This window comes from Rhincodon typus, chromosome 1 (genome assembly GCF_021869965.1).
Source record: "Rhincodon typus isolate 14 chromosome 1, sRhiTyp1.1, whole genome shotgun sequence".
NCBI classification, from domain to species: domain Eukaryota; kingdom Metazoa; phylum Chordata; class Chondrichthyes; order Orectolobiformes; family Rhincodontidae; genus Rhincodon; species Rhincodon typus.
The window spans coordinates 141,966,020-141,990,352 of record NC_063332.1 but is presented as its reverse complement, the minus strand read 5'-3'; the positions used below and the strand labels follow the sequence as shown (position 1 = coordinate 141,990,352).

The 24,333-nt window shown below is 39.0% G+C and overlaps 1 protein-coding gene across 1 annotated transcript in view; it reads right to left on the bottom strand.

Annotated features, from left to right (window-relative positions):
- Positions 1–371: 371 nt before the first annotated feature.
- LOC109936543 (folliculin-interacting protein 2-like) overlaps positions 372–24,333 on the bottom strand; it is a 67,804-nt gene continuing 43,842 nt past the window's right edge. Inside the window, exons 8-13 of the mRNA XM_048608204.1 lie at positions 20,829–21,042; positions 14,863–16,294; positions 12,291–12,447; positions 11,028–11,225; positions 5,753–5,868; positions 372–4,645 (exon numbers count right to left, since the gene is read on the bottom strand). Coding sequence (XP_048464161.1) covers positions 4,567–4,645; positions 5,753–5,868; positions 11,028–11,225; positions 12,291–12,447; positions 14,863–16,294; positions 20,829–21,042 — 2,196 coding nt within the window. The 3' untranslated portion in view covers positions 372–4,566. The remainder of the gene's footprint in view (positions 4,646–5,752; positions 5,869–11,027; positions 11,226–12,290; positions 12,448–14,862; positions 16,295–20,828; positions 21,043–24,333) is intronic.

Here is a 24,333-nt window from a genome sequence, read left to right as displayed (position 1 = left end):
GGCTGTTTTCTGGAATTCAGATATCAAGGTGCAAATTGATCAAAGGATTTTCAAATGGCTGCATGGGTGGTAAAAGCCATCTCTTGGTGGAGAATCATATTTGCATACATTAAACCACAGTATGTCTATGGCCGGCATTGCAAGTTGCTGCAAGTTTGATAAAGACATATGTCACAGTAAACATCTACGACCATTCAACAACTGACAATTAAGCTGTGCTAGTTGTGTGTCTTTGGATAGTGCTATAGGATCAATGATAACAATCAATTCAACATCATGGAATTCTTTTGCACATGTGGACGGCCCTCAGCCATCATTCATGTGTTGCAAACACACAACACCCCCCATCAATTTATTAAAACACACAGGTATATAATCCAATAGTTTATTGCACATAAAAAGATCTGAAATACACTGAATATTTACATGAAAGAATGTACATGACCAGTTTCCAACATTCTATTCAATCCTAGCACCGTTGAACTGAATAGATAAAAATAACAATGTAGTGTGTAGAATAAAGTTTACTGTACTTAAAAATCCATTGCATTTTACTGAAACCTTGAATTCTGAATCACTTTTCTTGTTCACAGAAGTTCTAAACTCAAAACTGCTTGTCTCAAATTTCCACATTGCAACTTAAAACACGTTGGCAGGAAGTTTTAAAAAGCTATTTGAAAAAATTAGACAAGTTTTAACTTGTTATAAAATGATTCTGACAACACAATTACTGAACTCGGATCAAAAATTTGTACATACTCACACAATGGCACGAATGCGTACACGTTCTGAGTTTCATACAACATATCACTTCCAGAATAAATTACAAACCAATAGGCTTGTAGTTGTGTATACAATTCACATGTCTGAAGGAGATGGCTTGAATAAAACTAGTTTAATATTAACACTGAAATGGGGACAAAATGCCAAATACAAGGATACTTATGTCAGCTATATCTACTGTTACTCCAGAGTTACATTCAGGAACTGTTTCACACGCCAAACAGCATTTTCAAAATTCACTTTACACTTACTTTATTAGGTATTACAACAGAAAAACTACTTACGAAAAGAAGTTACACCAAGTATAATTAAAACTTGCTTTGCATTAACATGCCATTTATCATCTTAGGAACTTGATTTTGATTTTATAGCAAAATTCAAAAACAAAGACAAATTTAGATAGATAAGACATTAGAAACATAAAGGAACTCAATGTTTGGATTCCTGTCAGTCAACTGAGGTAGTTTTAACAAGCAATAGTTCTCAGAATTTGCCAGCAAGTTTAAATTCCCATTTAAAATAGAAACATACTTGAGCTTTCTATTTTTAAAAAATAAAAATTATGAAAATTCAGGTTTCTCAAATTTTCCCACATTTAAAAATTGATGTATAGAGACCAAGCTTTAACAAAACTTAGAAAAGCCCACTTACTGTGTTAAAAGCCAGATACGTACACAACAAATTAATGTATGAGGTTACAAATGCAGCATTTGGTTCTCATTTGTTCAAATGATGCAGTAGAAAAGTGAATGAGTAACCAATAATTTAATATGCAGGCAAAAATATGCAGAACAGCACTCATCCTGGACCTGACAAATATCTAAAATGAAGAAACAAGGAAACACCAAGTAGTGGCCTAAGCTGTTCCAATTGAAACAGGTTACAAAGATGGAAAAAAAAACTAAGTGCAGTCTTAAAAGATTAGCTTGCAGGTTAATAGACTAACTGAGCAAGGGGAACACCTGCTCCAGCTACAAACATTTAAAAAAGGGACAATCAAGGCACTGGCACACAAGTGTAATAATTAAGTAAGCACACTTTCTATTTCAGCTTGTAAGATTTGTACTGTTTTGTAAAATTATGCCAGGAGAACTTTATTGACAACCAAAAGTTAACCTCTACGTTGAACTGTATCTCTACAACACTAATATTGTAATTCAGGATAAATATACTTTTCACTCAATAGTTGGCAGTGGATCCAAAATTCAACTTATGCAGCCAATGGCTAAAATAGACCACTACCTCAAATGAAAATGGGGGTTAACAAAAAAAAAACCATTAAATTAGCGCCTTCCACACCTACGATATTTAATCCCCCAAATGATCCGACAAGAAGTTCTTAAGCTTGATTTGTATAGGTTTTGAACTTATTCTTTCAATACATACATTAGTGGGATAGCAGAAGTATGTGGATATCAGGGTATTTGAATAAAAACCAGATATCATCTGATTCTGTGGATGATGGTAACATACATGCTTGGTAATATTTCTCATTGTTTTGATGCATACATGAAGCTGAATAACAGATAAAAACTGAAAGGACTGCAGATGTTGTGAGTCAAAGACAAAAATAGAAATTGCTGGAAAAGCTCAGCAGGTCGTGCAGCATCTGTGGAGAGAAATCAGAGTCAACGTTTTGGGTCGACTGACCCTTCCTCAGAACAGAGTTCTGCAGAAGGGTCACTTGACCCAAAATGTTAACTGTGTTCTCTCCACAGATGCTGCCAGACCTGTTGAACTTTTCCAGTAGTTTCTATTTTTGTCTTATACAATTTAGTTTCTGTATTTGGTGTAGTGGGTTTCATGGGAATAGGTGATGAGAATAAACTAAATTAAAAACTTAAAAGTTGGAATATATTAAATTAGATCAGTAAGTTTGCTAGATGCCACAAATGTTAAAAATGCAGCTATCAGTAACTTATAACTGTTTGTGACAAGAAAATCAAATGGTATGCTGCCTTCAAAAAGTGCACAAATTTCAGGCTCTACAACATTTAAAAGTTTAAGGACAAAGCTTATATACAGTTGATATCCACTTCCTTCCAAATAATTATGTCTAATCATAGAAATATTTGCATGCTTGAGTATGCTATTCATCAGAAATTTAATTTAAAATCAAAACTAGAAAACAAACTGAAGTATAGCATCAAGCCACTACTTTCATTGAAAGCATGCAAGATGAGCATCAAACTTCAGAAATATGTTCATAGCGGATTTCATTACTTTCCCACTTCATAATTCTAGGTTTATAAAACATGATCCTTTCTAGTGGCAAATCACCAATATGCTTAAATTCAAATTCTCTATTAACAGAAGCCCCGCCCAGTTTGTTCAGCATTAAAATGAAAATAAAAGCAAAACAACAGCTCTGTCACATGTAAATAGGTCATATGTAAAGTAATAACCCCAATGGATGAATGCTGCTTTAGCAAAGGCTGGACTGGGGAAAAGGAATAGTAAAATTATTCATGAAATTTCTCCAACCAATACAGTCAACTTATGTACCAGATAGGAAACCCCACCGTTTTGTGCGGAAATCAATGGCAGAAGGATTATTTCCAAGGTCTCCTGTGCACTAATTCAAAAAGGTGACCCATCATTGAGCTGACTATCTGGTTCCACAGGAAATACTATTAGCCAAGTGTAATGTAAAAGATTTCCTTCCCCAACCACTGGGTGAAGTTGCAGCACATTCTGGGATACTCATCAATTTAATTATTTGTACTTTTAATTGGAACATTTCCCCAGCAGGTTTTTGAAATTCATTACTGTCATTAGATTTATGATAGACAAACACAGTCTCTATACAGTTCTTACTGGCTGAGATTGTACCATACGCATGTACACAACCAAAATACAGTATACCCCACACCCAAGAATCCTAATTTTCAATATTCCTATCATTCAACATTTTAGAATTCTCCATTAAAATCAGTCAGTCTGAGAATTATTTAACACAACCCTGTTGGTCATCACTAATATGGTTATTAATTAAATGCAAAAGGGCAGAGTCTATATTTGTACAAAGCTGATATCACAAGACTAGCCCCACTATTCCATGTACTATAAGCTGTTTAACAGAAAAATGCAATCTTGCATAAGCTCAGAAATCATTGTAAACAACACTCATTTAAGGAAGATACTCCATAAAAGTTTTAAAAAATATATTTCTGCCTACTTTGTCCCTTTAAAGGTGAACAGACAGCTAGACTCAAAAATTGTCAAATCAATCAATGTACAAAGTAAACTGCTAAGTTGGAGTTTTTTTGCTGTGCTTTGTGCAGGATTGTACAGTATCCTTGCAATTCAAAAATGTAAAATCAATAGATGCAATTTCATATTTTTGGAATAGGAATGTTTTTTGTAATACTCAATTACATATCAGTTAAGGCAATTGATAAAGTGACTCAAAAGTCAAAACATCACAGAAGCAAACATTCAAGATGGCATGGGAGTCTGGTCGGTTTCTTACAAAATAGATGCTTTAGTTGTCACCCTTATGTTTGAAGAATTTGAAAGACTTCATTAAGTTCTGTTAAAAATCTTAGTCACTTCTCATTAAAATTTCTCACTGATATGAACATATTTTTCAGAAATTCTGAAAAATGACAGAACGTCTACATTATAAAAAAAAATTACTGAATGCACACTGCAGCACAATCCAGTTGTCATTTTGCATGCTACTTGTAACCATGTGCTTGAAGTTTACAAACTCAGTGCTGTCCGATGCGCTCAGTTTGATTTTTAAGTCCTTTCTCGCAAAGGCTGTTCTGAATATTTAGCTTATAAGAGTATTTGGGCAACATATGGAGAATGAGTACTTGCTATAGCAGCCAACAGAGGTAAATCATTCGATTCAATCCTGTAAAAAGAGAAGAACTAAGTTGCTGTGAACAACATGCAGGATAAAAAAAATCTCACTCTGCTACAAGTCAGAAAGAAAACACAAAACCTCAAGTACAATGCTCACGTGCAAGTGTTATATGAAATGGCATCTCAAACAACAGCCTTAAATAATAAATAACATACAAGCTACCTCTAGTAGCCAGTTCTCCCCAAAATCAGTTGGTTTATATAAGGAACAAAGTGTCTTATGTCAACAATTTACAAGAAGACCCTTGCAGCACTGTAGTCATTTTAATTAAGCGAGGCCAACTGGAGGCTGGGCTGACCAGAAAATTGTATTATCTTCTATTCTCATGCACCAGAATCAGGATCACCCATTTAGGCCAGTTTTAACTGAACCATTTCGGTAAACTCAAATCTAAGTTGCCTCTCTCCTTCGGGTTGATTAAGGAACCTATCAACTTTTCTCAAGGAACTGTTTCTGGGATCATTTAAACTTTTAAAAAATGGAAAATCATAAATAGAAATGTAGATTCAAAACAAAAAAAGATCAAGTTCTCCCACCAACGTTATCCCTGAAGCAACTCTGTTACAAAAGATCAGTTCCAAATTTTGGCATTATATCTGCTACAGGTCAAATTTGTGAAGCAATGACCAATAGCAGGACAAGATTATTTTTACAGAAAAATAAGTGTTAGAATTTGGAAAAAAAAGTCTTTTAAAAAAAAAATCAAAAAAATCTGTAGATGTCTTCAAAAGCAAACTGGATTCGCACTTCAGAGGAGTTGGAACAGTGGGGTAGGGGGTGGGGAGGGATTTTAAAAGGAAATGGGATTGACTGAATTAGCGCATGGGGACCTAGCATCGACTTGAACTAAACAGCTCGTCTGTGCCATAAATAATTCCATGACTATACGTACTTCTGAAAACAGCCAGTGTAAAAGGGAAAAAAAGTTATTAAGGTACACAATTTTAAACAATGTAAAATTCAGTCATAATATATGTATAATTTTATAAAATACTGTGCCACAACTTTGGGAACTTTAGCGAAAACTACTGAAAGCACGACATGTTTGAAACCAGCTAGTAGAATATACAGTTAAGTTTCAAGATTCCAATTTACCCCAGCACCACTCCCAGTTCTTTTACATGCACTCTGGTGTGGCCTTTCAGGTATTCGGACAGCATCTTGCTTTTAAAATACAGCTCTTGAAGTCTATCCTCAAGATGGATTACGCACTGCAAAAAGAAAAAAAAATGCCAAAACTGCTTAACCTATTCCAAAACAAAATGCTGTGAAATTCATCCAAACATTTATCCATGAGAAATTGAGTAAAATGTCTAAAAAATATAAATAAAATATATGTTAAAAGTGCCTTTATAAACAAAGTGATTTAAGGTTTGGGGGTGGGTGGGGGCAGGGAGAATACTTTTGATGTGACAATCAGAGCAGATGTAAGTTTTCAAGTGTGTGGAAACACACGACCAACTATCAAATAACTATCGAAACTTAGATAGGAGTAGGCCATTTGACCCCTTGAGCCTGATCTGCCATTCAATTAACCATGGCTGATCATCAAACTCAATCCTCTAATCCCACCCTCCTCCTGTATCCTTTGATCCCTTTAGCCATAAGAACTGGATCAACCTTCTTCTTGAAGGCACTATTTCGGCTTCAACCACTTTATGGTAGTGAATTACTCAGGCTCACCACTCTGTTGAAGAGATTTCTCATCTCAGCCATAAATGTGTACCCCTTATCCTTAAACTATAACTCCCCCACCATCGAGAACATACTTCCTGCACGTAACTTGTTTAGTCCTGTTACAATCTTATGGGTTTCCATGAGATACCCCTCAGTAAACTCCAGTGAATACAATCCTAACCAACTAAATCTCTCCTCATAAGTCAGTCCTGCCACCCCAGGAGTCAATTTGGTAAGCCTTCGCCATGCTACTTCCATTGTAAGAACATCCTTCCTTGATAAGGAAACCAAAACTGCACAAAATATTCCAGGTGTGGCCTCACCAATGCCCTGTAAAACTGCAGCAAAACACATCCTTGCTCCTGTACTCATATCCTCTCACTACAAAGGCCAACACACAGCTTGTCTTCTTTACTGCCTACTGGACCTGCACATGTATTTCCAGCATTTAGTGCTGGAGGACACCGAGATCTCATGGACCTTTCACCCCTCTCCAATTACAGCCAAATAATAATCTGCCTTCCTATTTTTGTTACCAAAGTAGATAATCTCTCATTTTTTCCACATTATATTGCATCCAGCATGCATTTGCCCACTCACTCAGCCTGTCCAAATCACTCTGCAATATCTCTATCTTCTTCGCAGCTCACCCACCCAGCTTTGTCACTGGAAATTTTGAGGCATCACATTTAGCTCCCTCATCCAAATCATCAACATACATTGCGAACAGTTGGGGTCCTAGCACCAATCCCTGGAGTACCCCATTAGTCGCTGCCTGCCATTCGAAAAAAGACCCTTTTATTCTTACTCTTGTTGAGTTACCAATTTTCTCTGTCTCAATACACCACTCTCAATCCAATGAGTTTTAATTTCATACATTAATCTCTTATGTGGGCCTGTGTTGAAAGCCTTGTGAAAGTCCAAACAAACCTTATCCGCTGGATTGCTGCCGCACCAGTCAACTTTGTGAATTACATCCTTGAAGAATTCCAGAAGATTTGTCAAGCATGATTGCCCTTTTGTAAATGCATGCTGTGTCTGATTCTACCCATTCCCACCCTTAAATTCTTATGATAAGGATACCATTTCTTTAACTTTCTTAATTGCTTGCTGCACCTGCATGTTAAGCCTTCAGTGACTTTTTGACAAGGATACCTAGGTCCCTTCCTATCTCTACCATTCCCCACATCTTACCATTTGAGAAATACTCTGCACATCTATTCCCCCTACCAAAGTGGATAACGTGACATTTTTGCACATCAGATCCCAGCTGCCATGTTTTTGCTCACCACCAAACCTGTCCAAATCTTCCTGAAGGTGCTTAACATCTTCCTAACACACATGCCCACTTGTGCAGTACCCCACAAGTTCCAGCCTGCCGACATCAGAATAGCTTGTTTATTTCTATTGTTTTCTGCCTGTTAGCCAATCTTTAATCCATGCAAGTACATTACACTTCCCATTCCATGTAGTTTAATTTTGCTAAACCACCTACTGTGGAGAACATTTTATCAAAACCCTTCTCAAAATCCAAGTATACTAGATCCATTGACTGTCAATTTGTCTGCAATTTCTTCAAACTATATTTCCCATTTGTAAATCCATGCTGACTCTGCCCATGATTATTATCCCAGTGCCCATTTATCAAATCATTTATAATAGTATTTTCCCTATGACTGATGGTCTCTCCCTTAAATAGAAGGGGCAACAACTGCTAGCTGCTGTCTGCAGGAATCCAGAATCTATAGAATTTTGGAAGATAATCATCAATGCATTGACTATCCCTTTAGCTACCTCATTCAATAATCTGGGATATAGTCTATATATTCCGGGGACTTAACTTTCAGTTCCATTAATTGCTGCTGTACAATCTTATTAGTACCAATTTGCTTTAACTCCTCATTCTCCCTAGTCACTTCATAATTCTGGGAGATTGCTTGTTTTCACTGAGGAAGGTGCAAGTAATCATTTAGTCCCTCTATCATTTCTCTATTTACCATTGCAAGTCTTAGCTAAATAGTTCCTTTTTACCTACAGACGATTCTACAGTCAGTTTAATTTTTTTTTACTAGAATGCATTCTTAATCTATGCACCCTTGACATAACAGTTCCTTGGTCTTCCGTTGCTGCATTCTAAAATCCTTCCAATTCACCAATTCAGTACTGTTTCTGGCAAATGTCTAGGCTTTTCTTGTTACTCATATAACCCTTAGCTTCCTTTGTCATGTATGGTAGACAACGTTTTCGCACCTTGAAATGTATAATTGTTGTAATAGTTCTTTAAAGATCATTGCTTATCTAAGTCATGCCTTTTATTTTCCCAATCTACCGGAGTCAACTTGTGTCTCATGACTTCATAAATTTTCCTTATTCAAATTTATCTTTATTTCTGACTGAATTACCTCACCTTCAAAGAAACTGTAAAATTCATTGTATTGTGTTCATTTGTCCCTAAATGTTCTTTTACAACTAAATTAATCAGCCAATTTTCATTATAGTACTAGACATAAAACAGCCCAACTACTAGTCAGTTCCTTAACATCAGAATACCAGCCCTAACACATTCCAGACACCTGAACTCTACAACTTTAGTGCTCAATTCATTCACCCAGACTATATGCAGATTGCTATCACCTATGATTACTGTGTTGCTCATGTGACATGCTCCTCTCAACTCTCAATTAATCTCATGCTTGACACTACCACTACTATTTGGTTAGTTATTGATAAGCCACCAATGCCTGCTGTGCTTGCTGTTTTACTTCCACGCAAATGGATTCTACACACTGTTGTTCTGATCAGAGTTTCCCTGCTTCGTAATGTACTGACCACATCCATTATTATTAGCACAACTCTACATCCTTTGCATTCTTGTCTGTCCTTCCTAGATGTCAAAATTTACGCTCCTCTTGAGCATCCTGTAGTCTATCTTCATCCAATTCTACGAAGGTAACCTCCTATTCTCTTCTCCCATTTATTATAATTTTTAAATCAGTCATTTGCAAATTCAGAAACTGTGTTTTTGATTGCAGAGTCCAAATAATTGAGATCAATTGTGAATAGCAATTGTCCTAGCACTAATCACATGGAATGCCATTTCCTACCTTCTAGTCTGAATAACTACACTTTATTCTTCTTTGTTGAAACACATCTATTGTCACTTGTCCTAACATGACTATTAGGGAGCACCTTATTGGAGATCTTCTGAATATGAAGGTTTAGGACAGTTATTACATTATCATTGTCTACTACCTCAGCTACTTACTCAGTTCATTCAATAATATTAGTCAGACAAGATTTTCATTTTTGAAGTCCATGTTGGCTATTAATTTTTTTTGTTTCTAGACTTTTTCTCCTTCATTACTTTAGTAGTGCCATGACTGCATGCCAAGTGGTCCATGAACTAAGAATTCATATAAGCTCATATACACTGCCCTTTTAATTCTGCAGCATTCCAATTTAGAAATAACCAGTAACACATCTTTATTCTTTAAACAAGACAGTGGTTAGTTTATCACATAATTAGTGCTGAAAGTTATTTATGTAAAATCAGGTAAAGTTATTAGTTAAAACGTATACACAAATATTTAAGATAGGCATAGAAACTGTACAAGAAGATGATGATATCAATCTCTAGCATTGTTGGAGGCCTGACATGCTTCACGACTCTCTTTCTGAAGTGAAGTCGATACTTGAAGTCAGGGTTAGAGATGCAATGGTTCCTGTGATTGAATAGTTGGAGGTCACTCCTTGAAGTAGGCTAAATCAGTAGAACGGGATCTGGGTCTCAGTGAAAGCTCATGTGTTCCACCTTTATGGGATTGCAGGCTGTGATTGTAGTACCATGGTTCAGAACATTGCTCTTTAGATAACAACTTACTTTTTTTTTTAAAAAAGACTTCCTTTTATTTCATGATTAATTTAAAAACAAAACTTCTGTTGCATAATGATTTGCCATCAACGTCTACCCTTAATTCATTCTCTTGTCTGCTCATCTTGCTGGGTATTGTTTACATTTAGGTTACCAAAGCCATTTTGTTGACTCCTCCCCATCATTTTAATGGAGTCTACTTAGCCCCTCTTTCCAACAGCAGTTATTGAATACCTAAAGCCGGGAAGTAGGCCGTTCAACCCATCAAGTCCACACCGACCCGCTGAAGAGCTTACCACCCAGACTATCTCTGCATGACTAACCCACCTAGCCTGCACATCCCTGGATACTATGGGCAATTTAGCATGGCCAATGCACCTAGCCAGCACACCTTTGGACTATGGGGAAGGGGGGGAAGAAACTCACACAGGCACAGGGAGAAACGTGCAAACTCCACACAGTCACCTGAGGGTAGAATCAAACCATGGTCCCTGGTGCTGTGAGGCAGCGGTGCCAATCACTGAACAATCATGCCATCCTTTAAGCATATGGTAATTCTCAGACCTGTCTGCTCCTATGCCAATTTTCATACAGCTCAGGTGGCGACTTAGAGATTAATGCCCTGGTTGTCTTTTTTTTTTAAATTTAGCACCCAATTCATATGTAGCAACAATTATACACTTAAAAGTAATCTAACCCCGGTTGGGCCCTTTGATCTCCTGAAAATTTGTTTCATATTGCACAATGGACACCACCCGGTTATACATGTAGTCAGAATGTAGTCTGGACAAAATCACAAGACAGGCATAACTTTTTACTTACATAATCAGGTGGGATTTTCAGTTTGTAAAGTTGGAGAATTGATTGGAGCAAGGAGGAAACCAGGTTAGAGACCAAAACCTCTTTACCCAACTTGCTATCCATCACTTTCTTCTGGTTTGTAGCCACTTGCACTGAACACTTGTCTGTGTCTGCAATAATACAGACAGATTCTGCAATAGGCTCATCTAAAACAGGGTGCTAAAGTAAAAAAGGTAAAGAATTCATAAAAGTATTTAATATTTTGACCGTGATAAGCTGTTGGAGAACAACGCAAATGATTAAACTCCATTCAAAAATTGAGGGGATGCTATAAAATGTCAGGTGTCTAGCTATTAGAATGTCAAAAATCTGAGGTTATGATCATCTGCTAAAGCCAAAGTCAGCTTAATTTAATTTCTTCACCTTCTGATATTGTTCTGAAGGTGATCTAATTTGCTAGTTGAAACCCCCTCATGCCAAAACATTTCCAAATTAATTCAGCTCCTAGATTTGGCTGGCTGAAATGTTTTCCAATGCCAACCAACTCTACCTCCTGCCCATACATACACAAATATTGGTGCAAATTATACAGAGCCTAAGTTCATATCCAAAAGATTCTGCTGGCAAGCTCTATGCGCTCAACAAAACCAGTCAACTTTGAAGTTAACAGATTGTCTTGAATGGAGTTGATCATAATCCAAATGTTAAGACAACAATAACCTGTTTGGCACTGAATTCATCATGTGCTCTAAAAAGCACAAGTGTGTTTGAAACATGCCAGTTCTTGCCTGAAGCTGAAATGAGAAGTGAACAGAATTGCTGAGAAGATAGCAGGATGCTCTTCCCTTTTTGACATTGTAGCTAGGGAATCATCGGATGCCAGAGCTCAGTCTTGCAGCATATCTGGTGGCTGGATAAAGAGGAGTAGCTTTGAGCAATGAATTAGCAATTCTGGCATCAAAAGTGGTTTTATTGGACAAGAATGTATGGATGAATGTGTATATATTATACACACTAACATAGATTTGTCACTTTCCCTGTTACATTTTAACCACATCTGAAAATTAGCCTTTGGACCAATTCTAGTTTTGATCCCTCGTTTTAGACTACAGATGCAAAATTTTAAAATGTTTATGTTTTGTCTCAAATGGTTTCGTATTTTGATCGGGGCAACCTCCTCCTTCCAGAAATTACGTAGGAGGTTAATAAAACCTGAAGAACACAATATGCTGACAGAAGATGCTAAAAGTAAATTTGTCAGTGATATTACATCAAAACACTTACCTGCACAGCATGAGCTAAATCCGCCATTAAGCACTGTTTCAGTTTCTCATCAGAGCAAGTTCCATGTAAGACTAAGTCTGGGACATATTGAGAACAGTATCCACCAAACAAAGATTTTCCAAAATTATTGATAGTTGATCTACTGCTCATTTTGATGCTGTAACACAACCGCAGGGAAAAGTTTGTATTTTATAATTATATATTTTGTACATATGGACAGACATAATAGCCCCATACACTTATCCTAATATACAAAAACAGCCTTGTTTAACATTTACCATGTCCATTTTGTAACAATTTTTTTATTCAGATGGCTTTTAGGCAATTTTGAATATCTGTCTCTTTCAAAGACACATCTTCCAAAGGTAGGTTCAAGTGGTTACTACTCATTCAGAAGTTCCCCAAATGTCACCACCTTTTCAATCCTATAGGATGTCACAGCCCAGCTGTATCTACTACTCATCCAATGTCCATGTGTACACATTGAAACAAAAACTAAGCAATAATCAGCAAAGGATGATTTTTCTCTTTCCTCCATATCAATGGATTAATTACTGCACCTGAGGTCAACTATGCAAGAATCTGGAAATCAAATCTGGAACCTTCATGTCCACAGGACTTAAGGATACAAAGGAATACATTAACTACAAGATGCTTAGATGTTTCATCAAGTTTAAGTTGAAACCAAAAATAAAAATGATGAACTAAAAGCAAGCAGGCAGGTGAAACTTTGTTGTTATCCAAAGGCACCCTGATATCGCAGACTGGACTAATGCAGATAACAGACATGTAAGCAAAAGAAGATTGGAATAATGAGGAATATTGTGTTCTATATATATTAAGCTAAGCAGGCAAAGTCAGAAAGCAACAGATCCTTGAGCCAACAAGGAATCAGACCAATTAGATAAAACATGTAAAGACAACAGGTTGTGTTAACAACCTGTGTATAGACATTTACTCAATAGTGACATAATACAATTGATACTTCAACACTTTGTATAGACAAGGGTGACTTTAAATGGAAATGAGACCGAGACTAACAGTAAACCATATCATAAATATACTAATGGCTAATTTAATAGAAGACCAGATAGCTATAATCAAAAAAGGTAATACTAAACCAGTTTTGCCCGGGGTGGGGGGTGGCATGAGGTCTAGGTACCACAGAAAATAATGGGTGTCGAAAGAGTTAAGGCACAATAGAAAACTAAATGAAAAAGCATTGATCTTGGTGAATGGGAGAAGTACAAGCAAAAGGGTGACAAAACAGATAGCAAAAACCTTTCAATTCAGGAATCCTTCCATAAATTTGAAAAATCGCACACGACTTCCATTTCAGGAAGGTGACAGAAAAGAGAGTACAAGAATTATAATGGCAGTTAGCCTAACATTAATAATATCTATAGCTAAGGATAGTGAAAAGTTTGAGCTTAACAGAGTGTCATTGTAGAATGCAAAATGTTGGTTGTGCCTCACAAAGCAAGTTAAGATGGTGACTAAGATTTTATGTGCGCATACGATTGCAAAAGTTTAGAAGCAAGAGGTGGGCCATTCAGACCACTGAACATGTTTTGCCATTCAATAAAGTCAAGACTGATTTGATATCTTGTTAACATTACATGCAACCCCAGACTTCCTTGTAGATCAAGAATCTAGCTCAGCTTTGAATATATTAAGTGAACAGTCTACATTGTTCCCTGGCAAACAGAATTCTAAATACTTAAATGGAGAGATCACTTTTTAAAAAAAACTGTGCACTGCTCTACTAGATTCCAAGAGTGGAATATATATTTAAATTTCAATTTCTTAAGGCATCTGATGTGAATCCCTCCCAAGAGGTGGAACTAGAAGGTGAGGTTATTGCAATGGAGGATTAATTGATCTAGGTAGGGAATTGACTGAACTGTACTAAATAGTAGGGACAGAGGGCAATTACTCAAATTGGCACGATACGACTCCTGATGACGATAAGGTTGCACTCGTGTTTTGAGAGATATTAAGAGTAACTGACAGGATGGATAGTTCGAAAATAATTCCACTGGATGGCAAATGTCGGATCAGGGAATATAGCCTAAAAATAACAGGCATACCTTTCAGGAATAAAGTTAGGAAATACTTCTATAGAAAAAGATAGTACTTTTTTTCCTTAAAAACAACAATTGTACTGACATCAGTTGCTAAGGGATATGCATTAATCTCAGCTTTAAACTCAACAAAAGACATTAAGGATATTGGTAAAGAAGAGTCTATGGTATTAGGTAATAGGTTGGTAATGATTTCATTGAATGACAAACAAGTGGCTAAATGGCTTATTCTGTTTTTGTGTTCCTAACTTTTGCACAAAGTCTCTCAAGTTACAGCCATGACTTCTTGGAAACTGGCAGTTCTCTGCTACATCCTGAACTGTAATCCAAGACAGTACAGATTAGGTTATTTAATTTAGGGAAGGGGCAGGGTGTGAGGATTATAAAAGGGGTCATAACACAAGAAACCTGACCAAGTCTACCACAGAGCCAAAACTCGGGAGGACATTTTCTTCCAGCCAATCTTTAGCAACCATGCTCTTACTTGCCTTGCTGTTGAAAGTTCAAGCTCTTCCATGGTATCTCGTCTCTCATTAAAACACTCCAGTCCTTGCGTTGATGAGTCGTGGGTTACATCCTCATCATCACTGTCTCCAAGAGCACTGTCAGAACTTTCATTCCTGGGAATGTCACCATCTATCCTCAAGGCAACATTCTTCCCAGAATCATCCTCCTCCCCACAGAGAATGCCAGTAGAGGCTGTGTCCCCATAATTCTGACTTCCAGAATTAGCATCAACCAAGTCAAGTGGAGGCATTTCCAAATTGTCACAGCATGAAGTTCTTATGGCTGCTGTGTTGGGGATGGTGTTTTCTCTATTTGAGCACACAAATAATTTGACCGTTTCCTTTGCAATGGAGATACCAGAAACCTGGTTAGACAGCTCAGCTACTTTGCTTGCTGCAGGGCCATTGTCCTCAGTGAAATGTTCAAAGATACTGGTGTTTCCTTCAGAAAAAGGAACTCTCTCACAATAATGGTTCTGCTTTTCCTGCATTCTTCCTCCAGCCTCAGTGGGTTGATCTACAGTGTCTATTTTTGACAAGTCGATGTCTTTTTGCAGTTGATTACTGTTATTTTTTCCATCTTGGTGGTTCCTGAATTGTTCCACCTGTTCTTCCATTTCCTGCCTTCTAGTTTCAATATCAGAGTCAGGTGACAGTGAACACCCAATCTGAAACAGCACTCTATCCTGCAGGTGTGGGCTCCTTTGAGGAAACCTGTCTGGACACTTCATTCCAGATAGGACAGAAACAGCTTGAGACATTTTCACTGGTGGACTGCTTGCCAGCTTTGCTGCAGTTGGTGATGCAGAATGAGTAGGTCTATCTGTTAATCCAAATCCTTCATGCCCAAGCATTTGTATCTCTGTGGTACACAGTGCAGACTCTTTCACAGTCGTTACAGTCTCTTTTGCATTTTCTTGAATCAGCATTGTGATTTCTGCGCAAGTGTTAGCAGCATCAAATTTGGCTCCATTCATAACTGAAGGGGGTTCATTGTACTGTCCAGAAGTATACCTTTCATAGCTATCAGATTCAGGCTTTCTGCTACTAACCGCTTTGGATGTGAAATCTAGTTGTATCGATTTATCTACAGCCATCATATTTTCTTTCCCAACATTGGTTGAAGATTGAAGTGGAGTCACAACAATAGGGTCATCCTTATGAACAGTGACAACTACATATTCTGATTCTTCCACTTCTCCCTTCTCTAGTGCAGTGGAGATCTTGGTTCCTGCTTGAATATTCTCACCTTCTGATAGTTTCCCTTTGCACATTAGCTGGTTTTCTTGAAGATCTGAGCACCGTATAAAGTAGCTAAGGACAAAAAGTAAGCGTTCAACTAGTTCTTTACGCTTCCCAACTACAACAGTCCTGGCGAGCCTCACTGGAGAACCAATAGCTCCATACAAATCACCTTGAAAGAAAGGCACAGAATTAGTAACAGCTATAAATAACAGAGAATATTCTCAGATACTTTGAAAATATTAAAATCTTATGGAAAATAAACCTTGTTCTTGAATGCCATACACTACCCAAACATACACAATAAATTCTCCTGCGTTTTGGCCAATGGATGCCTTCAAAAGAACAGATTAACTGTTCATTTTTCTCATTCCTGTTTTTGAGCAACCTCATTGTGCATACATTGGCTAGTGTATCATCCACATCACAGATGATTATAGATCAAAATAATTCACTGCTAATGAAGCATTTTGGAATGACCTGATGACATGCAAAGCACTTCATAAATTTTAGGTCATCTGGACATATGAAAACAAAGCTGGATTTTTGTCACTCATCAAATCAGCTTCTTCATACAGGCATACTGAACTCTTGTGGGGCAGCTTAAAACTAAATCTGGAGGGGTAGGGGAACCAGGAGAAATATTAGAAAGGAATATCAGGATGCACAAAATCCAGGGAGACAGATAGCACTGGAAGACAGAATTGCAAGTAAGTAGGTGGATCTGAAGTAAGGGAGAAATTAAAAGAATTCTAAATTAGGCTTGCACAGCACATATGTGAATGCAAAGATAAATAAGATGGATGATTTAAAAGGCACAGATTGCCGTTTGGAGTTATGATGTCGTGGTGATAACAGAGACTTGGCTGAAGGGCAGGCAGGACTTGGTTTCAAATACCCTTGGTTACAGGGTGTTCACGAATGATAGGAATGAAAGACAAGAAGGACTGGTGGCAGTTTTGGCTAAGGAGAGCATTGCAGTGTTGGAAAAAGAGGAGAGGATATCTAAGAGGGTTCAAGGACAACTGATTTGGCTACAGCCAAGGACCTAAGAGGGTATAATTACATTGTTTGGTGTGGTCTGCAGACCAGTGACTTATACAAATGATTTCAATTACAGAGAGCTGCATGCATCACAGAGGTAGTTATAATCTTCTTTTCAGAGTAGGAGGGTCGGTGGGGGGAGCGGTGGAAAGAGGGGAAGACTTTAATTACCTGAATTATAGACTGGGCACTGGGTCAGTGAAAGCGTAAATGGACAGAAAGGAGCACTCTTGTTACATTACATTACCCGTGCAGTTACCAGGCTCCAGTAGAACTAAAGCAGCAGCAGGGAGGCTTTATTCTAAACTTGTGCACTCTGTAAAAGCTCACAAGACAAGGCATGACGTAATAAGCCTGCAACCTGGCTGATGACTGACCAACATGAATCACGTCTTGAAGAGGCACTGTCCCACATTATTCAACTATAATACACAACAACATCCGAGGTAGTTCAACAAGAACAAATATCAGCAGGCAAACATTAATTCAGCAGACAGTAGAAAGCCAATTTCAACGGGGCAAGAACGAAGCAGGGCCGGATAGACTGGAGCCTACGGTTCATGAGAAAAACTGTAGCTGATCAATGGACTACTTTCAAAGACACAGTCAAGGTATGGCAAACAAATCCGGAGCCCCTTATATGAAAACGGAAATAAAAGTTAAGATAAAAATATTAACTGTACTTATGACAGATGTCAGGTAGAAAAATACAACTGAAAACCAAGCTGAAAACAAAATACGCAGAAGGAATAGCCAAATAGATAAACAAGGAAGAATTATGAAGAGACTAACAAACAGGAATCACAAAGCCTTTGCAGATATATCGTAAAAGGGTAGTCAAAGGAGGAAGGAGTATGATTAATGAGAAATCCAAATAATTTGCATGTGGAGGTAGGGGATATGACATATTAATTTAATATTGTGGGTGGGCTTTTAATCAAGGAATTAGATATCACATAAATTACAGTGTCAGAGCAGGAAATCCTCATTAGAAGGGCTCAAAATTAATAAGACAGAAATAATGGATAAGCTGTTGGTACATAAAAGTTGACCAGATACCTAAATCAGATAAGATGCACCCTATGACATTGAAGGATAACAGTGACATGGTAGTAACATTACTGGGCTAGGAGTTCCAAGACCTACAACTCAAGGATTCAAATCCCATTATGGAAACTAATGGAATTCAAATTCAACGAAAATCTGGAATTAAAAGCTATCCTAATGGCGACAATGTAAACATTGTTGACTGACAGTGTGGACTTGGGGCATGACGCCAGGAGACAAGAACTGCAAACATGTCATTGTTCAAAAAAGGTAGGATCTGTCCAACAACTGCAGAACACAATTCAGCTTCAAAAGTGGGGAAACTTTTGGAAACAAAAATTTGGAATAGAATTAAGTCACATAGATGAATAAAGTAGTTAGAAGAGCAAGCATGGTTTTCTGAAGGGAAAACCATGCTATAATTAACTCCCTGAAGTTTTCCAAACGAGGTAGAGTATAATGCAGTTGTAGTGCACATGCATTTCCAAAAGGTGTCTGATACAGTGCCACATAGGCTTGAGAAATATTGCAGCTCATGAAGTAAATGAGTCTGTAGCAAATGTGGAACAAAATTGGCTGAATGATAGGAAACTGTAATGATTAATAAATATTTTTCATTTTGGAAGAAAGTTTATAGTTGATTTCTTCAGGGGTCAATGTTGGGAGCCTTGTCTTTCCTGATATACATATATAAAATGATCTAGATCTTTGAGTGCAGGAAAGAATTCCAAAATTTGGGAGAATTGTAAGCTAGAAGGATGGGACTTTGAAAGGACATTGATAATTGGGGGAGTGGGCAGATAGGCAGATGAAATTCAATATAGAGAAGTGGCAAAAGAACACGGACTGATAGTATAAACTAAACTACTTCTCAAAGAAGCAGAGTCATACTCCAGTACAAGCGTGCATACATTCTTAAAAGTGGCAGAACTGTTGCTGAGGAGTTATTAAAGCATACAGTTTCCTAGACATTATTAATGCCAAGGTACAAGAGCAGGGAAGACACTTGTCAGTCTCAGCTCGAGTATGTACAGTTCTGGCACCACACGATAGGAAGAAAGAAGGGTAATACATTGAACAGAGAGTGACTAAGAGGCTTAAGAATAATCCCAGGGATGAGAAAATTCAATGACGAAAATAGACTGGAAGAGATGGGGTTGTTTCCCTTGGACAGGAGAAGGCTAAGAGGAGATATGACAGAAATTTTCAAAACCACAGGAAGTCTAGATACAGTAGACAGGGAGAAATGTTCTCACTCAAAATGAATGAAAACCGAGACAGCACACATTTGAAAGGGATTTGCAGAAGTAGTGTGATGCAATAACTTACGTTTTCTAACAATGAATGATTCAGACTTGAAATACTCCACTTGAAAGTGTGATGGAGGCATGTGTAATCAAGGTATTTAAGAGATAATTATTTCTATTTATGGGAACATTCAATATGCAGAGGTACAGGGTACAGGGAGGCAATTGGGGTGACACGGTGGCACAGTGGTTAGCACTGCTGCCTCACAGCGCCAGGGACCTGGGTTCGATTCCAGCCTCGGGCGACTGTCTGTGTGGAGTTTGCACATTCTCCCCGTGTCTGCGTGGGTTTCCTCCCACAGTCCAAAGATGTACAGGTTAGGCGGATTGGCCATGCTAAATTGCCCGTAGTGTTCAGGGAGGTAGAGGGTGTATATTAGGTGGGTCATAGGGGGATGGATCTGGGTGGGATGCTCGGAGGTTCGGTGTGGACTTGTTGGGCCGAAGGGCCTGTTTCCACACTGTAGGGATTCTAATTCTAAATGGCATTAAATGCCATAATTGGAGAGCTGGTGCATACATAATAGGCCGAACAGCCTCCATCTGCACGATACTAATTACAATTCTATGAAACAGACTCCAAATAAGCAGCGTTACTCTATACACAACCATATGACTGCCAAAATACAACCACAGACAATATTTAGAAGTGGGTTGAGTGGATAAGACAAAAATAGGAAAACACATGATCTATGAATGGTCTATTTTGATGACAATCAAAAACAGATGTAAAAGCATCTAAATTTTATGTGCAGAAAACCTTTACATACAACTTTAAATGCAGAAATCATGTCCAGATTAAAAAAAGTTACACAATAGCCATTGTCTATCTCACAGCCCTCACGTCTTAAGTAGTGCAATCTGTAGTTATTGGTTCAACATTTTTAATTTTCAAATTCTCTAACCTACCCTCTATCTATTTGCTGCCCTCCAGTTCAAAGTAGACTAGCCTGTTAGCATGAATACCACAGGAGAACAGCTAATAATTGTGCCAATGGAGTTTCGTGAAGATTGAATTCCATGTCTAAGATAAGCTTAATGCTCTTCGACAGGGAGTCTATCCTATTGTGTAGAGTGATTTCTTTGAATGGATTTGTGATAAATATTTCCCAGCTGTTAATGGGAAACGGTCATCTTAATACAGCACTCCACAACAAATCCCTTCTTCATTGTACATGCCTTCCTTTCAATCGAAACAGTTCATTATTTTATCAAAGGGTGAAGATTCATCTTCACCTTCCATCTGCAAAAATAGTTCTAATACCACCCAAATTATTCAAATGTGAAACAGATCAATTAATATCTTACCAAGTTGTGCCCAAAGAGGATTATATGGATGTGATTTTCCCAACAGGTCCACATTCTGGGATGCATGTTTCTCATGAAACGCCTTTATAGGAGGGTGGTCATTTGGCATAACTGTGGGAACCCAGGCTAGGTGATATGTGAGCACAGCTGTTATTAGTGCTGAAAAGAATCTGAAGTTAGGGAGAGAAGTAAGAATAAAAAATTTGAAAATCATCTAAATCGCAACAGCAAATAAACTTCCCTAACACTGGGACAGGTGACAACAGAACACAGCATTACAATAAGACACCTTAGGAATAAAGCACCTGCAATGTTAAGATTGAATAAATTCACATTTTCAAAGATGAGAAAATGAAAAGGGAAAATCTAATCAAGTTTGAATATCTTGAAGCATAAAAAATGGCAGAGTGACTTTTTCCTTCAGCAGTCAAATCCAATACAAGGACACCACATTGAGAGAAAAAAAGACACTTGCACAAAGAGTAATAATTTGTAAAGTGTATTGCTCGAGAAAGCTAGACTTCAAGCTAATTGATGGTTTTAAAAGGGAATACTTCATAAAATACATTTTTCAGGGTACAAAGAAAAGGCAGGGAATTATTGATTTGAGCAGCGGGAGAGGTGAGTGTGGGCCAGGGGCAGCCGGGAAGGTAAGGTTTTCCTTATTAAAAACTTATCTCGTGAGTCAGCGGCTTTCTAGATTTGAGTGGCGGGAGTGGTGAGTGCGCGAGCCGGGAAGTGAACTATTATATTCGGGCATTGTCTACACCCCGAAACACTACACGTGTAGCGTCTCCCACTCATCCTCCTCCTCTAAGCAAATTGTGACTGTGGAGGGTCAGCAAGATAAGGTAAGGTAATGTAACCTTTCTTTTTCTTTATTTTTTTGGCAATCTAGAGTAGAGGGAATGGAAGCTAGGGCAGTTACATGCTCCTCTTGTAGGATGTGGGAGGTAAGGGTGACTACTAGTGTCCCTTCTGACTTCACCTGTGAGAAGTGCACCCAGCTCCAGCTCCTCACAGACCGCGTTGGGGAACTGGAGCTGGATGAACTCCGGATCATTCGGGAGGCTGAGGGGGTGATAGAGAGGAGTTATAGGGAGGTGGTCACACCTAAGTTACAGGACAAAGGTAGCTGGGTGACTGTCAGAAGGGGGAAGGGAATAGGCAGACAATGCAGGATCCCATGGCCATTCCCCTCAATAATAAGTATACCACTTTGGATACTGTTTTTTGGCAGGGGTGGTGGGTGTTGACCTACCACGGGAAAGCCATAGCGGCCAGGTCTCTGGCACGGAGCCCGGCTCTGTGGCTCAGAAGTGAAGGGGGGAGAATAGGACAGCGATAGTGATAGCAGCTTCAATGGTTAGGGGAACAGACAGGAGATTCTGTGGTACCGAATGAGACTCCCGGACAGCATGCTGCCTCCTGGGTGCCAGGGTCAGGGATGTCTTGGATCGAGCCTTCAGGATTCTTAAGGGGGAGGGAGAGCAGCCAGAAGTTGTGGTACACATCGGTACCAATGACATAGCTAGGAAACGGGATGAGGACCTGAAAAGCGATTATAGGGAGTTAGGATGGAAGCTGAAAGCCAGGACGAGCAGAGTAGTAATCTCAGGCTAGCGAGGCCAGAAACAGAGAGCGAGTGCAGCTGAACACGTGGCTACAGAGCTGATGCAGGAGGGACGGATTCAGGTTTGTGGATCATTGGGATACCTCCTGGGAAAGCGGGGCCTGTACAGGAAGGACGGGTTGCATCTGAACTGGAGGGACATCAATATCCTGGGCGGGAGGTTTACTAGAGCTCTTCGGGAGAGTTTAAACTAGTTTGGCAGGGGAATGAGAACCGGAGCTACAGATCAGAGGATGGGGTAGCCAGTGTACAGGCAGATAGAGCAAGCAGACAAACAATCTGTGAGGAAGGATAAGCAGTTGATAGGGCAAAAGTGGCAGTCAGTGTGACGGGTTGAGGTGTGTCTACTTCAATGCAAGAAGTGTCAGGAATAAGGATGACGAACTTAGAGCATGGATCAGTACTTGGAACTACAATGTTGTGGCCATTAGGGAGACTTGGATAACAGGGGCAGGAACAGTTGTTGGATGTTCGGGGGTATAGATGTTTCGAAAGAAAGAGAGAGAGGGAGGTAAAAGAGGTGGGGGGTTGGCATTGCTAATCAGGGATGGTATCAGGGATGCAGAAAGGGAGGTCGTGGAAGAGGGTTTGTCCACTGAGTCAGTGTGGCTGGAAGTCAGAAACAGGAATGGAGCAGTCACTTTCTTGGGAGTTTTCTATAGGCTCTTCAATAGCAACAAAGATACTGAGGAACAGATTGGGAGACAGATTTTGGAAAGGTGCAGAAGTAATAAGGTTGTTGTCATGGGTGACTTCAATTTCCCTAATATAGACTGGAACCTCTTTATTGCAAATAGTTTGGATGGAGCAGATTTTCGGTCGTTAGGTGCATCCAGGAAGGATTTCTGACTCAATATGTAGATAGGCCGACTAGATGGGAGGCCATATTGGATTTGGTGCTTGGCAACGAACCAGGCCAGGTGTCAGATCTCTCGGTGGGAGAGCATTTTGGTGATAGTGATCACAACTCCCTGACCTTTGCTATAGTCATGGAGGGGGATAGGAGCAGACGGTATGGGAAAGTATTTAATTGGGGTCGGGGGAATAACAATACTATTAGGTAAGAACTATGGAGCACCAATTGGGATCAGATGTTCTCAGGGAAATGCACAACAGAAATGTAGAAAGATAGTAGGAACTGATGATGCTGGAGAATCTGAGATAACAAGGTGTAGAGCTGGATGAACACAGCAGGCCAAGCAGCAGAGGAGCAGGAAGGCTGATGTTTCGGGCCTAGACCCTTCTTCAGACCCTTTTTCAGCCTTCCTGCTCCTCTGATGCTGCTTGGCCAACAGAAATGTGGAGGTTGTTTAGGGAGCAGTTGCTACAAGTACAGGATAGGTTTGTCCCACTGAGGCAAGCAAAGGAATCTTGGATGACAAGACATGTGGAACACCTAGTCAAGAGGATAAAGGAAGCTTACTTAAGATTGAAGAAGCAAGGATCGGACAGGGCTCTAGACGTCTACAAGGTAGCCACGAAGGAACTGAAGAATGGACTTAGGAGAGCTAGAAGGGGTTATGAGAAAACCTTGGCGGGTAGGATCAAGGAAAACCCCAAGGCGTTCTATGCTTATGTGAGGAACAAGAGGATGGCCAGAGTGAGGGCAGGGCCAATCAGGCATAGTAGAGGGAACTTGTGCGTGGAGACAGAGGAGGTAGGGGAGGTCCTTAATGACTACTTTGCTTCAGTATTCACCAGTGAGAGGGACCTTGAGGTTTGTGAGGAGAGCACGAAACAGGCAGATATGCTCGAACAGATTGATGTTAGGAAGGAGGATGTGCTCGAAATTTTGAAAAACATGAGGATAGATAAGTTCCATGGGCCAGACGGGATATACCCAAGGTTTCTACAGGAAGCGAGGGAAGACAT